Source organism: Hyla sarda, chromosome 2 (genome assembly GCF_029499605.1).
Source record: "Hyla sarda isolate aHylSar1 chromosome 2, aHylSar1.hap1, whole genome shotgun sequence".
Classification (NCBI taxonomy): Eukaryota; Metazoa; Chordata; class Amphibia; order Anura; family Hylidae; genus Hyla; species Hyla sarda.
The window spans coordinates 282,322,339-282,340,933 of record NC_079190.1 but is presented as its reverse complement, the minus strand read 5'-3'; the positions used below and the strand labels follow the sequence as shown (position 1 = coordinate 282,340,933).

The following is an 18,595-nucleotide window of genomic DNA, read 5'->3' as shown; positions in this document are numbered from 1 at the left end:
AATGGTGTGAATACAAGCATGAGAGGCCCAAAGGGGGCATTATTATGCTGTAAGGGGCACAAAGGGTGTGTGTGTGGGGGGGGGATAATCACACTGTATGGGGCACAAATGGTCATTATCATGCTGCAAGGGGCACAAAAGGGGGCATTAATATTGGGGGGCATTAACTTTTTTTTCTTAATCAACTGATGCCAGAAAGTTAAACAGATTTGTAAATTACTTTTATTAAAAAATCTTAATCCTTCCTGTGCTTATTAGCTGCTGAATACTACAGAGGAAATGGTTTTCTTTTTGGAACACAGAGCTCTCTGCTGACATCATGACCACAGTGCTCTCTGCTGACATCTCTGTCCATTTTAGGAACTGTCCAGAGCAGCATATGTTTGCTATGGGGATTTTCTTCTTCTCTGGACAGTTCTTAAAATGGACAGAGATGTCAGCAGAGAGCACTGTGCTTGTGATGTCAGCAGAGAATCCTGTGTTCAAAAAAGAAAATAATTTCGTCTGTAGTATTCAGCAGCTCATAAGTACTATAAGGATTGAGATTTTTTAATAAAAGTAATTTCCAAATCTGTTTAACTTTCTAGCACCAGTTGATAAAAAAAAAAAAAAAAAAGTTTTCCACTGGAGTACTCCTTTAAGAGAACTACTACTGTGTGAAGCCTAAAATGGGCGCTATTACTGCCCTAATGTACTGCAACTTATGTATGTGAATAGGGTCATGTTGCAGTCCACAAATTATTGCAACCAGAAATGGATTTATCACGTCTTTTATAGATCACGATCACAGCCGTCTGCAGTTTGCAATGCAACCCCATTCACTTAGATTAGCTTAGATGCGGCAGTGCTACACAGAGATTCTTAAAGGAGTAGTCCAGTGGTGACTCAGTGGTGAGCAACTTATCCCCTATCCTAAGGATAGGGGATAAGTTGCAGATCGCGGGGGGTCCGACCGCTGGGGCCCCCTGCGATCTCCTGTACGGAGCCCCGACAGCCCACGGGAAGGGGGCGTGTCGACCTCCGCACAAGGCGGCGTCCGACACGCCCCCTCAATACAACTCTATGGCAGAGCCGAAGCGCTGCCTTCGGCAATCTCCCTCTCTGCCATAGAGATGTATTGAGGGGGCGTGTCGGCCGCCGCTTCGTGCGGGGGTCGACACCCGCTATCTGGGCCGAGAGCCGGGGCCCCGTACAGAGAGATCGCAGGGGGCCCCAGCGGTCGGACCCCCCGCGATCTCAAACTTATCCCCTATCCTCGGACCCCCCACAATCTCTCCTGCAGCACCCCTCTGTCATCTGCTGCACGGAGCGAAGTTTGGATAGGGGATAAGATATCTAGGGGCAGAGTACCCCTTTAACTGTGCAACCGACAGGCCCATTTTTTATTTTTTACCCAGGGCCAAACTTAGTCTAAAACCAGCCCCGAGTACAATCTCAGGTTATTGAGGGGAAGATGAAAAACAATGTAAGAAAATATTGTTTTGCTAAAAGATGAAAAGATCCTTGGAACAAACTTCCTGCAGTAGATATATGCACAGTAAGTGAATTTAACCTGGAATAAACATATATTTATCAGAAGAGAAGTGTTTCCAGAGTGCTGCTGGATTTTTTGTGTGTTTGTATTTGTGGCCATGGCAGCGTGTACTTGTGCATTTATTCTGTTTGATGGTGGTGTCAGTTTTGCTTCTTCCTTATCAGATATACACAACATGAAGTGTCTTCTGTTCCATCCCCTAATCTGTCTATAATCTATCGCAGCTAGGATGTCCATCATACTAAACTCCTGAGTGATAGTGGCAGGAAAATCGCTGTCATAAGCAACACAGGAGACGCTTCTCATTAGCTTGAGAGGATTTTAGAATATCCCAGAATGCCTCTTGGCCACGTCATGAATGCCGGGATTAGTCTAGAGAAAAGGAACATGGTATTGTAATGGGTTTTAATGCTCTTTTTCTTTTTATATTAGTGTATGATTTTAAATGTAGTCAGAATTGAGTTATTTGTGTGTATATTGTGTAACAGAAGTGTAGATGATAAAATGTATAGAAATAAGATGAGTAAGTGAAAACAATTGCCTTTCTGCTCACAGCATTTTTCTATTTGATCAATTCCATGTTCTATTGACCAAGTATTTTATTATGTTTATAGTATCTAGATTGTAGAACAATGGGAGAATAGTTTATAAATGGAACTGCTGAATTGTGAATTGTTTACAATTAAAGGAAATTCATATTATAGAAGAAAATCATTGTCAGAATAGGAATGTAAATTCTCAGTATTCTCTGTGGTATTATATTCCATTGACTTCAGAAATATCTCAGACCAAGGCCCAGATTTATCAAGCTGTGTGAGAGAAAAAAATAGAGAGATTTTCCCACATGAACCAATCACAGCTCAGCTTTCACTTTACCTCAACTAGTTACCTGAGCTGTGATTGGTTGCTGGGGGAAAAACACTCTATATTTTCTCTCACACAGTTTGATAAATCTGGGCCATGCATGTGTACAATGTAGGAATGTTTTCTAGGTGACCCTCTGCCTGTCCTGTCTATAGATTTTTATTAAAGGGGTATTCCAGGCCCAAACTTTTTTTTTATATATCAACTGGCTCCGGAAAATTAAACAGATTTGTGAATTACTTCTATTAAAAAATCTTAATCCTTCCAATAGTTATTAGCTTCTGAAGTTGAGTTACTGTTTTCTGTCTAACTGCTTTCTGATGACTCACGTCCCAGGAGCTGTGCAGCTCCTATGGGGATATTTTCCCATCATGCACAGCTCCCAGGACGTGACATCATCATTGAGCAGTTAGACAGAAAACTTCAGAAGCTAAAACCTATTGGAAGGATTAAGATTTTTTAATAGAAGTAATTTACAAATCTGTTTAACTTTCCGGAGCCAGTTGATATATATAAAAAAAGTTTTTGCCTGGAATACCCCTTTAAGGGAGGCAGGGGGAATGGAGTTACAAAACTGCAGGGCGAGACTACTCATAGAGGGCCCTTTGTCATTGTCTTTGGAGACTTTTTTTCCTTATATTTGGCACATGAAATGTCATACATGCACCAAAGCACTTTTTTTTCACGACTTTTGGCTCTAAGCAAAAAGCTACAAATGATCTTACAAAAGTCAATTTCAGTTCTCACTTTGCAGTGGTAACACTGCATTTATCAAGTGCAAGTGTTGCACAAAAAGTTGCAAACTCCTCCAAAACATCACCACAAATCTACACCAGCCCAGACATGGCTTACTAAACTGCCTTTGCTGGGCAATTTTAAAAAGTCATACAAAAAGTCACAACTGCGACTTTGTGCAGAAAAAGTTACAGTGGAAAGGAGGAATCATACAAAATGGTGTTTTAAAATGAGTTATTGTTTTTTTTTTGTTTTGTTTTGTTTTTGCTTACATGCACCAATATACTATAAATGCCTGAATAACTGTAAGTGACTTGTAGTGCGTTTGTATATATCTGATGGAAATGACATCACCTGAGTGGTGAAACTGTTTTTAAAGGGGTACTTCACCACAAACAGTTGATCCCCTATCCTTTGGATGTTAGATTGTGGGAGTCGTGCCGCTGGGGAACCCCCGCGATCTCTGTGACGGCAGGGGCAGCGTCAGCTTCCACGTTCGTGATGTGATGCCACGCCCCCTTCATTCATGAGAATGGGAGGAGGTGTGACGGCTATGACACGTGCGCCGAATGACGGGGTCCAGGGGATAAGATGTTTGCAGCAGAGTACCCCTTTAAGTAATCTACTAAGTTAGTGAGTTAGGTATACACACATGGTCTATGATTAAAGGGGTACTCCGCTGGAAAACATTTTTTTCAGATCAGCTGGTGCCAGATAGTTAAACAGAATTTTTAAATGACTTCTATTTAGAAATCCTTCCAGTACTTATCAGCTGCTGTATGCTCCACAGGAAGTTATTTTGAATTTCCTTTCTGTCTGACCACAGTGCTCACTGCTGACACAGTGATCAGGAACTGTCCAGAGCACTGTCCAGAGGTTTGTTATGGGGATATGCTCTTACTCTGGACAGTTCCTAAAATGGACAGAGGTGTCAGTAGAGAGCACTGTGGTCAGACATAAAGGAAATTCTAAAGAAAATAACTTCCTGGGAAGCATACAGCAGCTGATAAGTACTGGAAGGATTAAGATTTTTAAATAAGGAGATATGATCTTGCCACTAGGAGGCGCTGACACTAAGGAAAAAAAGTCAGCTCCTCCCTGGCAGGATATACCCACCCACTGGAAGTGAGGTAATCAATATTGTCACAAATCAGTAGGAGAAGCCAACAAAGAAATACCCCAGAAAAGAATCCCGGACAAAAAAAACAAAAACCGGAAATGTGTGGGTGCGGTGTCCCCCAATGAAGGCTACGAGAAAGAGATTTTACAAAATCTCCTTTTCTTGGTCGCTCTTCATTGGTGGACACCTTACTGATGGGACGTACCAAAGCAGTCGCCAAGGGTGGGAACGACAATCACCAGAGAAAAGGAAACAGTCCAGAGACCGAACCCACTCGACCCTAGGGTCTGCGGACAAGACCCTGGGCCAGAGAAAACCAAGGCCCAGAAATTGAGCTCCTGGAAGATCCCCCATCCATGGAGATGGACTTGGACGCCAAAGGAAGGGACCGTCCATTGTAGATACTCTAAACCTATGGCCCGAATATAGAGACAAGAAAAGTTCAACCACAAAGCAAGATGTCCCGGAGGCATCCTAGAAGGAGGTAGGAAGTAGACATAGGGCTACATGGGAAACAAAAAAATGGAAAAGGGCACAACAAGAAAATAGGGCGGAAAACACGCCCGGGCAGCGTACGCCCGAGCAGAAGATGCTCGGGCGTCGAGCACAGAAGGTGAACCACTGGAAAAAAGAGAGACGGAAAAAGGCTCTAGGGAGGCCTGGTGCAGAGAAACGATGACCTGACCAGCTGCAGACCCAAAACCCCTGTCCCAGGGGCCCTTTGCGAGCACCCAGGAGGCAAAATCAGCTCGACTAGTGTAATCTGGAAAACCAGAACGCCCCTCCCATCTTGGGATACACAGACCCTGATGGAGGAGATGGAAAGGAACAATGACCAAAAAAGGATAAACGGTCAAGAAAGGAGCAGAAAACCCTGAAAAGGAGCATCCCAGAAGGCTGGAGCAGCCGACAAGGGAAATGGAGTGTCCTGAGACTCCTGGGAGACTTATACCTTGAGAGTAAGTAAACCCAATGTCCATGAAACGCTCTGGGTGACCAAATGTCATGTTGAGACTAGAAGTGTGACACAGAAAGACCGCCTCACAAATGGGCTTGCGGAGAAGTCTGGGCAGGATCGCCCAGCTATACATGCCTGAGACCCCAAGCACCACTAAGGCCCAAACAATCAGGAGGGCTGACCTAGAGAAGAAGGCATGCCACAGCAACCAAGAATAGAATCCAAGACAAATAGACCAACCAGCCTAGGACCCCAGTGAAGCCACATCCCGTCAGGGCGGGAACAGATGGAGAAACAAAAAGGAAACCAGCTGGAACCCCCAGGTCCTGAGCACATGAAGGTTACGCCAGAAGACTGAAGTATCAGTGTAGCGCAACTGACACTGTCAAGAGAAGGATGAACACACCCTTCCAGGGAGAATGTGCCGAGGGAGGAGGAGAGCAATGGCAGGACCCAACAACAGGTTGTGGCAAGGCCGGCTGTCGCCGAATCCTATAGGAATGCATAAACTCCTCCAACAGAGAACAGTGCCAAAGCTGCGTAAGCAGCAGTAAAGTAGAAAGTGCTCAGAGAAATAGGCCCCAGGGAAGGGGAAAACAAGGAGTGGGCGAGATGGGACTCAGGCACTGACCATGCCCAGCTCCCTGATCCCCGTACCCCCTGTAGAAAGGGCATCGTCAAAGTGCACCAGACACTGTAGGAGCAGGGAAATGCCGCTCAATGGCAACAAACAAAGTACTGGGTGGACATATTTAGGCTTGGGGGAGCCAATTAGTGGCCCCAAAGGGATCAAAACCCTGGACACAGGCGCTGGGCAAGAAGAAAGATGAGACTACGAATGCAAGAAAGAAGCACGACCAACAGCATCGAAAGGAACGCCCCATCATGGCGAAAGCCTGGACTAGGTGGGTCGACAACTAAAACAAGAGATCAGACGCCTGAGCAACCCTGCACAGGAACACAGGAAAATACCTGGAGGCATGAGGGGGGGGGGGTCGCCCCATCAGTCCCCATGGCAGGACGGAGGTGCTCAACCGCCGCAGACCTGTGGAAAAGAGATCACAAGAAGGCTCGAGGCACACCCCACCGAGCAGAAAGGAAGGTGGACTCTACACGTGCAGATTGGCCATAGCCAACGTAGGGACACAGACATGGTTACCTCACTACAGTAGTGGGGTACGAAGACGCAAAAGAAACTGCAGATAACCAAAAGCCCGGCATTGTGGAAGACCTGCGCGGCACCCAACGGTGTGGTACAACCATGCCCTTAGCTGACCAACATTACGTCCCAGAAAGGGGAACAGAGAGTGCTGCTGTTGCCAGAAAAATTCAGGGAACCTGCAGGAAATGCCAACACCCCATCTCCTAATGGTGCCACACATCAAGACTGCTGTTGCAGATGCAAGAGAGGAATGTATGTGGGGCAGGAAAAATGCAGACACAGTCTAACTTACAGATATAAAAGTTCCAATACACCCACAGAGACACCCGTTTTGGAACTTCACATGGAAAGCGAGACACCAGACTGCAGCCACGTGAGCGTCAGGAAAAGGGGGGTGACGTGGTGGATTAGAAAACCATGCAGACACAGTCTGGCTATCTGGCATAGGAACCATGGCCACACCAGGTCCCGTTATCAGAACTACACAATGAAAGCGGGTTACCAGCCACCAGCCGGGAGAGTGGCAGGCATGTAGAGAGGAACCTGGTAAAGCAGGGAACCCTGTGAACCAGTATGTGGTGCATAGTATAGATCCCACAGACCAACATGGGGTGACTTCACCTTGGCAGTGGGTTACCTGAACTTCCGACCACGGTATGGGTAGTGTATGGTAGTTAACCCAGACAACCGCCTGGCTGACTGGTAAAAGATTCCTGAACACACAGGATCACTCCATCGAACCCACACACAGAAAGTGGAGTACTGGAGTGCGGCCAATCTAGCGGGTGACCTGGCGGTGTAAGAGAGTCAGCAGACAAAAGTCAGGCTGACTGGCATCAGACCCGTGTATCTGCAGAGACCCTTATCCAGATCCTTCACACCAGAAGTGAGGTATGGGAAACCTGTCCAAGCCCACGGCAGCCTTGAGACGGGAGACTGACGGCAGAGGAAACCGCGCAGACAACAACCTGGCTGAAGAAGTACACCTCCAGGCATTTGCGAAAAGGGGACAACAGCCAGATATGTAAACACTGTGCCCCTCTGTTGCATGTGGGAGGGAGGGAAGGCCTAGGAGCCATGGATAGTATCCCCAGCACCCTGGGAGATCGGGGGAGGATGAAGAGCCGTGGATTGTATCCCCTTCACCCCGCATTGGACACATTGGGGCACTCTTCGTACACCTCGCACAGCAGTGGGGAACCGGAACTCCAGTCGCAAATTCCACAGCTGTGTGATGAGCGACCAGTGGTGGAGGAAACCATGCAGACCACTGTCTGGCTTACAAGTATGGGTCCATAGTATACAAGGAGACACTCCTCCGGCTACCTCACACAGCAGTGGGGTACCGGAACTTAAGCCGCAGATACATCAGCTGTGTGATGAGCGACAGGCGGCAGAGGAAACCATGCAGACCACTGTGTGGCTTACTGGTATGGGTCCATAGTCAAGGAGACACTCCTGCGGATACCTCTCACTAGCAGTGGGGTACCGGAATGCTAGGCGCAGACGCAGCAGCTGTGAAATATGAGACAGGCAAAACTATTGTGTAGCATATCGATATCAGGTCCAATCCGTGCTCACGCAGGGACCCTGCTATGGAGACCTTGCACTGGACGTGATGATCTGGAGTACAAGCCACGGATGCAGCAGCCTGTGTAGGAGAGAATCATATAGTATGACATGCCAAGAATGCCTCTTGATGGGTGGCCAGCAGACCTGACAGAGGAGGAAACTCAAAGGTGTCCTTAGCCTCCGCCAGGAATGAAAAAGCCCTTGCAAAGGCACCCAACCAGTTGCTTGCCATGGTAGGGAGAGACAGGAATTCGGCCGAGGGCACGATGGACATGGTATGGCACTCTGGTAGCGGAGAACAATCACTGAAAATAACCCTGGAAGATTCCAAGGGATCGTGAAATCCCTGGAAGCAATCTTCCACGGCGGTTCGCATACACTCTGGCAGAGTGAGAACCCTGCACAAAATAGGTAAGCCAGAGGCATACCTCAACTGACTTAATGTAAATTGTTCATAGTAGGTCACCAAACAGGATGGCTGAGGCAAATAAAGCGGCCTCTAATACAGTCCCTAGAAAAGGGACATTGCAGATATTAAACTGATAAAAGCAGATGACAGACCAAGGCTGTGATAGTTGTCACAATATCGGCCACAAGAGGGCGATAAACGCCACCAAAGTGACTTTTTTTTAAAAACATAAGTAGGCTGAGAAAAGCTGGGGACTCCTCATGACCCCTAGGAGTCATACTGTAGGAAGGAGGAGGGCAGAGCTATGGTGCCACCCCCTCCACCATAATGGCGGTCGGCAGTCCTAGGAAAAACAATGGCGGGGGAGGAGATATGGGACCCATGACAATGACCCCTCCACAGTGCGCGCACTAGAATTCAACAGGCTAGGGGGGAGGGAGGGGGAGGACCCTTAGAAGGTGGCGGCCGAAAGGGAAGTGGGTGGAGTTCGTGCCCGTATGTGCATGCCGAAGCCGCGGCCTAAATTAAAATGCCCCTGGCGTTCCAGCCACTCCCTCTCGGGGGACGGATGAAACTAAACTAGACTGCCAGCACCGTGTTGTCTCCCAACAGGAGGGAGAGAGGTTTGAGAGCAGCGTGCGCGGCAGACAAAGTGGGCGGAGCTACACCTGAACGTGTAGGCCGGAGCCAAGGCCTAAATTAATGTGACCCCGGTGCTCCAGCTGCCCTGGAAAAAACTAAGGCAGCCATCTGTACTGCTACATACCGTGACAGGGACTACAGCTGGAGTCAGAGGACTTGCCAGGGAAGACATGCTGCCCAACGGGGACTTGTGCGGCCGCGGAAGGAGGAGAGACCAGTGAGTCACCTGAGAGAGAAAAAATTGAATTCCTAACCCCAAGGCCGTAGCCCGGGGTGCAAAAACACCTCTAATTAATCCCCCTTTAAAATGTAACTTTTATTGTATATACTCATAAAAATAGAAATAAACCCAGCAAGGTGATGATTAAAATTAGGATGTCAGGTAGGATAATATGAGTATAATTAGAGCATTATAGCTTCAATGTCAAGGGCTCTGCAGCAGCCCAACATTCCAACACTGACACCAAATTAAAACACTAAATTGCCGCCTCTACATGTTTCGCCGTCTCCACGGCGTTTTCAAGAGGCAAAATGTGGCAACATCGAAACATGTAGAGGCGGCAATTTAGTGTTTTAATTTGGTGTTAGTGTTGGAATGTTGGGCTGCTGCAGAGCCCTTGACATTGAAGCTATAATGCTCTAATTATACTCGTATTATCCTACCTGATATCCTAATTTTAATCATCACCTTGCTGGGTTTATTTCTATTTTTATGAGTATATACAATAAAAGTTACATTTTAAAGGGGGATTAATTAGAGGTGTTTTTGCACCCCGGGCTACGGCCTTGGGGTTAGGAATTCAGTTTTGCCTTTTGGCCTCAATAGCCCCCCTGGGGTCAATCTTGGAGTTTCACCTAAGAGAGGACTGGCACAGCAAATAAGCCATGGTAAGCTCTCAAAAGGTAGCGGGTGCAGCCCCAGTGAGGTGTCGCCTACATCCTACCAGGCTAAGATAGCGGGGCGAGCAGGGATCATAGGGGGACCCGGACCCAAGGTACTACCCCTGGCGCTGGCTGTTGTTGATAAGGGGTTGACGGCCCATACTCTTATGTTCCGTGCCTCTTTGTCGTATATGGAGGAACAGGTAGCGCCATGCTCCTGAACCCCCAAGTGAAAATGAGAAAAAAAAAAGGGAGGAAAAAAACCTAACTAAACAGTCCTTACTAGAGAATAAACAAAAGAAGACCAGGTCTGGAGAACTCCAGACCTGTGTCTTGCCTCCTACTGACACTACAGTGTCAGCGCCTCTTGGTGACAAGAGCATATACTCATCAGTAAGGCATCCCCCAATGAAGAGCGACTGAGAACGAAGTCATTTACAAATCTGTTTATCTTTTTGGCACCAGTTGATTTAAAGAAATAAAAAAATAAAAATTCCAGCAGAGTACCCCTTTAAGGTTCACAAATACGGAAACATGTCAGATCCATGCCTGTTCCTGCTGTGTGGACTTTGTTTTAAACTGATTTATGGGACCTATTCTGTTGGAATAAGGCTAATAAGGCAAGAAAGTGTACGGGTGAGTGGCTTTTTTCATAGATGGTGACAAAATAGTGGTGTTTATAATGCCATGGTTGTATTTTTTCTACTTTGTGGGATAACCCCCTTAACCATAGGTTATCTTTTTGCCACCCTCTATAGATATGCCACTCTGTTGTATGTAAGTAGAAAATAAATAGTACATAAAAAGTGAAAAAGAACATAGAAAATGGTGCTAATTTTTCTGTTTTTATTTGCTTGGTCATTATTGCAGTTTTGACTATATACACATGTCTCAGTGCTCTCTACCTATTGGATTTTGCAATGCCTAGTCGCCTATTTGTCTTAAATTTGGAAAGGAAATTGTAACTTGGGCTGCCTAGGGTAACATTACAAAATCGGAAATTGAATATTGTGCACTTAAAGTGTCCCTGTTATTTATAAAAAAAAAAAAAAAAACTTTGGACATAGTACAGAGACATGTAACAAGTTTTGATTGGTCAGAGTTTCGGTGCTTAAACCCCCACCGATTGGGAGAACGAGCAGGGAGAAGTATGTGGTAACACTCTCTGATTCGCAGCTATCTATGCCCTGTAGCCCCATTAAAAGTTTATGAGGCCGCAGGACAGAATAAATGAGCCCGAGAAGTAGAGAAAGGATCCTGAGAAAGGAATCTCTTACAAAGTATATTACAAAGTTTCTTAGATTCACCTGTTCTATTGCATAGTCTGATGAAATGACAGGGACCATTTAAAGAGGTTGTCTCACCTAGTTACCTCTGGGTTATCCTGCTTCTCCAGTCTGTTTGCAGGGGCAGGAGGTTGTCGGGAATTCAAAAGTAGCCAAAGCGGGCAAGTTATGCAATTTGTGTAACTCCCATTGACTTAAAGGGGTACTCCAGTGGAAAACAATTTTTTTTTAATCAACTGGTACAAGAAAGTTAAAAGATTTGTAAATTACTTTCATTTAAAAATCTTAATTCTACCAGTACTTATCAGCTGCCGTATGCTCCACAGGAAGTTGTTTTTATTTCTGGAGTTTCTTTTCTGCTGACACCTCTGTTCATATCAGGAACTGTCAAGAGCAGGAGAGGTATGCCATGGGGATTTGCTTGTACTCTGGACAGTTCCTGACATGGACAGAGGTGTCAGCAGAGAGCACTGTGGTCAGACAGAAAATAATTCTAAAAAGAAAAGAACTTCCTGTGGAACATACAGCAGTTGATAAGTACTGGAAGAATTAAGATTTTTTAATAGAAGTATACTACAAATCTAATATACCAGGTGAGAAAGAGGTTTCCGGCACTGCTAGCTAGTGGCTAGTAAATCAGTAAGTCGGTATCTGCCGCACTGGTGTCCTATGAGGCTGTAGTAACTGCAGTATACGGGGGTGCCGGTGAAGGTGCACAAATCGCTGTTTCCAATATGAGTGTATGAGAAAAAAAACGCACTCACCCGTAGTTTTTCATGCAGGATACAAATTTATTCCAAAAAGGTGACAGAGATGTCAGACATCTCTGTCACCTTTTTGGAATAAATTTGTATCCTGCACGGAGAACTACGGGTGAGTGCAGTTTTTTCTCATACACTCATACTACAAATCTGTTTAACTTTATGGCACCAGTTGATTTAAAAAAAAAATAATTTCCACTGGAGTAACCCTTTAAATGGTAGTTGCATAAATGACTTAGCCTAGTAGACTACTCTGTTTACTTAACTGTGGGAGCTTGGCTCGGGGATACTCTGTTTACATAACTCAGAGAGTTTGGCTCGTTTACATAACTCCCAATAAAGTCAATGCGAGTTACGCAAATTGCGTACCTTCCCTTCTTCAGCTACTTTCAACTTTTGCAACCACCTCCCGCCGCTGCAAACAGGCCAGAGGAGTCGGAAAACCCAGGAGTAACTAGGTGGGACAACTCTTTTAAAGATGGCCGTTGAAGCAACTAACAAAAAAAGGACTACTTGTTTATAATGATCTGTGCAGGACAATTTACTATAAACTACATTGGTTGTGTAGTTATATTACTGCATTATTGTTATTTCAGGATTAGGTAAAACCATCTGATAGCACAATCATTATGTATTATATCTGAATATTTATCATCTTGTCCCCTAGAACATCCATTTCCATGTTTTCCTCTGTGTTCTCACCTTCTATACTCTATTCTACATGGCATGCAGCGTGTGCGCAGGGTTCATGAGGTAAGAACCTTAACAGCATTTCACATAAATAAAATATAAGAGTATTAGCTTAAGATACACTTGTCATATTAAGGTTAATCTGTTTCTTAAGGGTGTACAAACTTTTTATCCGGTGGATCATACTATGCTTTATGAAGGGAATTTATCAAGGGTGGTGTAGGTAAACGATTTTTCTACACCTTTAGTTTTTTGTGGTGGTAATGTGTACATGTGCCAAATTTATTTAAAACACAACTGTCATAAGTTTTAACCCCCATAAACTAGCCCCAGGATGACAAAGATGTTAGAACTTACAGTTGAAGCATACATTTTGATGCTTTCTTTAATCATTCTATGAAATGCTTTTAACGAAAGTCAGCAACAGTCAGATAGGCGTGGCTATGCCCGCTGCCACCACGCCTATCCCCTGTATGTCAGAGCTGCGAACGCTGTGTGATTGGCACACAGGTCCCAGCACTTAGAGCCCTTATTATCCTTATCTGCGGGTGGCGAGTTTTATACTTTAGAAGAATAAACAGTGCTCGTTCTTCTGTGCACTCCGGTGATGTGATGCGGGCAGCCAGCTCTTACAGCAAGCACTAGCTCTCTTTCTGCTAGTACTTGCTCCCTATGGACCAATACGCGGCGTAATGCAGTAGCGGAATGATCTGGCCGCCCGGTCTCCTGTCTTCCTAGAGTGCACAACGGTGATGCAATGCAGGCGGCCAGATCATTCTGTTACTGCATTGTGCTGCGCATTTGGCCATAGGGAACAAGTACTAGCAGAAAGAGAGCTAACGCTTGCTGTAAGAGCTGGTTGCCCGCATCGCATCACCGGACTGAACAGAAGAACGGGCACTGTTCATTCTAATACAGTACAACTTGCCACCCACAGATAAGGATAATAAGGGCTCTCAGTGCTGGGACCTGTGTGCCAACCAGCACTGACATACGGGGATAGGCGGGGCGGCCGCGGGTATAGCCATGCCTATCCGACTTGCTGACTGTCGTTAAAAGCATTTTTTTTTACCATGATTAAAGCTGCTAGAAAGCAGCAAAAGGTATGCTTCAACTGTAATTTCTAACAACTTTGTCATCCTGGGGCTAGTTTATGGGGGTTAAAACTCATAACAGTTACACTTTAAATGACACTTCAGTACTCCACTTTGTATGGTTTGTCGTCTGCAACTTTTTGTGCCAAATGTGCAACTTTTTGCAAAATTCTGTCTAAAGTGAGTTTTGAGGGCTGTGATAAATTCATGACCACTGCAAAAAGTTCACCAAACTATGGGATAGCTACACAATTTTAGAAAAAAGATTTTACAGCAAATGCAGATATGAAAAGTCTCTAAACAGCAACTGTGACAAATTGTGTGACAAATCAACACAACAAAAACAGGTTACCACCTATGATAAATTCTGCTCCCATGTCTATATTATCCTGGGGAGTGATAAAGAAGTAGCAAGGTACGCCATCATCAACACTATGTAACTCTATCTACCAGTAGTGGTCGAAAATGTTATCTCTAAATCCCTATAATCATAAGGGGTAAAGAAGTAGTTTTTGTGTTCAAAAAATTTATTTTGTATACAATTAAAAGTTTTTTGCTAAAGGTAGCTCAGGTATTGTTTTGGATGATGTGAGTAAATAGTGGATTTACTAAAATGACTAATTCCCTAGACAGACACATATGTATCTTATATGTATCTGTCTGTCTATCTTTATATTTATTTATATATCGTGCATTGAAATCCGGGAGACCACCTCAAGTCTGCTCTCTGATCTTGCTTTCTTTGAAGGCAGCCATATATAAAGTCCAAAATAGACTGATGTCCATTGAGTTTTGACTGCATTTTTGTTTTGTAGAATGTTGACCTTTATCAAATGGTGTATATAGCAGAAGGCAAAAAGAGTATATAGAAAGATTCATGTATGATCGGGGGGGGGGGGGGGGGGTTTAGCAGGGGGATGTGTGCCTGAAACTCACCTATCTGTGCTGGACAACCCCCATGGCACATGCTGCACCTGACATCTTCACTTTGATAGGCCGACACATGGTTGAATCACCATCTCCTGTTTAAATTTTTTTTTTTTTAATACATATTCAGCCTAATACTCCAGAGGGGGTGCAGAGAGGGCCTAATAATACAAAGGGGCACAAAAGGGGCCAAATACTACAGAGGGGACACAGAAGGGTTTTTATAATACAGAGGGGTCCTAACACTACAGAGGAGGCATGGAAGGGTCCTAATGCTAGAGAGGAGTCTTAAAATTACAGACTGAGCACAGAGGGGTTTTTACACTACAGAGGGGGCACAGAGGGAGTCCTTTACTAAGTGGGCAAAGAGGAGGGGTAACTATACTGTGGGGGCACAAGGGGACTTAACTATAGTGTGAGGGCACAAGGAGGGCCTATAGATTTGGAGTTTATATATAGTGATGAGGATTGTGCTGGAAAAGTGCGGAGCCTATGGATGTGTTCCCACATTTCCACTTTTAAAATACAATTAAAAAAACACACTTCGAAAAACACATTCGATTTTAGATTGTTTGTTTATGAGCAGCAGTAACACATGATTTCTTTGCCATAAAGGATCTGTTTAAGTCTGGGCATGCTAATCACATTGCAAAGCCCATATACAACTTAAAGGGGTTATCCACCATAAGGTGATTTTAGTATGTCCCTGGCAGACAGTAATGGACATGCTTAGGAAGGATCTGCGCTTGTCTTGGGGCTAAATGGCTACGCTGTGAGATTACCATAACACTGTGGCTAGCTTTTTGTGAACTGGCATTTCCTTTTTGAGTTTTCATCTTTGACTACAAATCCCATAATTCCATTTTCCTCCCTCCCACGCATCCATTCAAAAGACCTGTGGTTTTCAATTGGCGCCTACAGCTGTTGTATTAGTTGCAGATTGATCCCTCTCCCACCAAGCGATCGCTCCACCCATTGAAGCAGACAGGCTCCCTGTCATCAGCTGACTTGTGAGCCAGGTCTCGGCCGCATTGCAACCTGGGAAAAATCTGAGACAACAGTCATTTTGTATGCTGATAAAAATAAATATTGGGGTGAAAATCACAGAAGAATTGTGAGAAAACCGTCACACACAGGTACAGACACTATATTATGAACTACACTAACTTTACAGCCCCTGTATCATAGTCAAATAAAAAAAAAATCATGGAATACCCCTTTAAGTTCTGATTATGTAACAAAAAGATGCAGCAAAAAAATGAATGTTGGAACACAGCCTTAGACACATTCTGTAAATATGAGTCATAGACGGGAAAAGTCATCAGATTTAATGGAGAAGAAAGGGAAAGATAATGATTAGAGAAGACGTACCCCAGTGAGTCACTGGATGTAACAAGACTGCGACCACTTATACAGTATTCACAACCTTTTTTAAAACTGGAAAGGACCACAACATGTATGGTCATTGTATGGGTGGAATATTGGTCTGTGTATAGTTGTTTTTTTATTTAATAAAAGTCTAGTGGCATTGTGTGGACAGGGTATGGTATTATTATTTGGTAACAGTATATTATTCAATCTTTGAAGTAGTCATGTGGTCAGGATATGGTAGTAGTATTTGGTAATAGTATATTATTCTATCACTATGTAATTATAATATGCAGTCAAAGTGTGACAATATATTTTGGTAACAGTTTATTATTCCCTTGGGGATGGGGATCCCTCTGCAATGACCAACAACTGCCCTCAACAATGGCCCGGCTGTGTGCAAGATAGATGGTTAGAGGAGGCAGAGTCAGGTATAGAGCATCTCTGTGCTTACTGCCCATCTGACTCTTTGGCAGCTCTAGAGGGGGAGCTAATGGTCCAATATTAACATCTATGTAGGCAGACCACGCAGTTGCTATCGGGCTTTTGAGACAAGGGGGCCCAGCAAAATTTGTTCCCGCTTCCAGTCCATTGGCCCCATGGCAAATGAATGGTCTGCCTCCGTAGATAGTACACCAGTGGATGATCATGTTGAAGGCATATCTGTGATTGTATTGAATTATTTTTTTTTTTTATGGCAGCACTGTGCATGATAGTAATTTTCATAAATTCGTTCATCCTACTCTCTGTTATATATAACTATGCAATAGGGGAAAAAGCTTTCCACTCTGTCACCACAACATCTGTCTCCAGTGTGAGACCCAGTGCCACAGAAATACATTATGCTAGGTCTCCTACTGGAGATGAGTGCTGTGGAGCAGGAAACATTGTCTCCTATTGCATAGTTATGTATGGCAGGGAATAGGGTGAACGGCTCCCTGTTCAGCTGCTGAATTTAAAATGAAAGTCTTTTAGGAACAGTGCCCTTTAAAAACCACAGACATAAGATCACAGTTAGTTATTTTGTTGCTACTTTAAAGATTTGAATTTTTTTTTTTCAGGATAGAAGATTTTGATTGGATGTTACCATTTAGACACACAATTACACCATCTCTCAGCAGCTCTCAATATCTAGGTGGGTATTACAAGATGCTTATTAATCTTTCATGTACTTAGGGTAACCTTTTTCAAACTAATATCTGCCACTACTGCTACCCTGTGTCTCTAAGGCCAAAATAGATAAGGCTGATAAATACTTGTTTAAATAGGAATCAAATTTAACAAAATAATTTACAGTTTTTGTATAACAATATATTGGAAACCTTTCCAAAAGACCAGCCCCCTTTCCACACAACATATCCCGGCAATCATTTGTGGTTCCACCATATATTATGCACATAAGCCCGCTTCTTTGAGAAGGAAAACCTTTTTAGAAGACCACTTTTCAATGCTCTTATGGGTGGTCAGCCCAGATAGGTTTCACTGTATTTGGTCTTACTCATGAAATACTAGACACTAACTATACACTTACAAGTTTGATGTTCAACAAAGGTTTTTTTTTTAAAGTTACTAACCTCACATTTTACAACTTTACTCTTTCTACAGTACATGTGATTTCTGCAGGAATAACCTTCTTCCTGAGTGGCCTTCTCTTTGTCCCTGTTGTTGGCTCCATGGTATGGGATTATTCTGCCACAGTCATTTTTGTTCATGTAATCGTCTGCTGTGCAGGTAAGGGATATATACATGGACATAATGGAGATCAATACTGATTGTCTGAACCTTTATAACTGGCAAGATTTGTTCACTTTTAACTTCAAATCTGAAGAATATAACTTCAAATCTGAAGAATATAACTTCATGGCCGGCAGAATACAAATCTAGCTAGAATATAATTTTCAAATAATAAAGCATATTTACAAACCAATATGGGCAGCTACAGATTAGTAGTTACATTATGTGATGAGTAATAAATATATATTGTTGTGATGCAATAAAACAGTTTTTATGGTCTAAAACAATCAAGTTTCCCCTATCATTTTGCACTCAATACCTCATAATGACAAAGTGAAAACAGAATGCTAGAAATACTTGCTAATATATTGACAGAAGTATTCAGATCCTTTACTCCGTACTTAGTTGAAGCACCTTTGGCAGCGATTATAGCCTTTAGTTTTCTAGGGCATGTTTGCACACCTAGATTTGGAGATTTTCTGCCATTCTTCTCCGCAGATCCTCTCTAAGTCTGTCAGGTTGGATGGGGACCAAGAAGTCAGGGCTCTGGCTGGACCACTGGAGAACATTCACAAAGTTGTCCCTTAGCCACTTATGTTGTCTTGACTGTGTGCTTAGGGTCCCTGTCTTGTTGTAAAGTGAACCTTCTGACCCACCGCGGTCCCGAACACTCTAGTGATTATTGACCTTTTGGAAGTTTCTCTCACCTGCACACAGGAATTTGGAGCTCAACCAGAGTGAATACTGAGTTCTTGTCACCTCTTTTTACCATAACCCTTCTTGCCCTATTACTCTATTTGGTGAGACAGCCAGCTTTAAGGTTGTTCCAAACTGCTTCCATTTAAGAATTATTGGGC

At 43.9% G+C, this 18,595-nt stretch overlaps 1 protein-coding gene across 4 annotated transcripts in view; it reads left to right on the top strand.

The window, feature by feature from the left end:
* The window catches only part of LOC130356153 (transmembrane protein 244-like), a 40,553-nt gene that overhangs the window by 18,357 nt on the left and 3,601 nt on the right, over window positions 1-18,595 (top strand). For 2 of the 4 annotated variants that reach the window (XM_056557252.1, XM_056557253.1), the window contains 4 exons: window positions 1,759-1,924; window positions 12,593-12,678; window positions 17,066-17,139; window positions 17,610-17,735. In XM_056557252.1, the coding sequence (XP_056413227.1) occupies window positions 1,871-1,924; window positions 12,593-12,678; window positions 17,066-17,139; window positions 17,610-17,735 (340 nt within the window). In that variant the 5' untranslated portion in view covers window positions 1,759-1,870. Of the gene's footprint in view, window positions 1-1,758; window positions 1,925-9,753; window positions 9,885-12,592; window positions 12,679-17,065; window positions 17,140-17,609; window positions 17,736-18,595 lie in introns of those variants that run through there. The other 2 variants (XM_056557254.1, XM_056557251.1) reach the window with 2 other exon arrangements.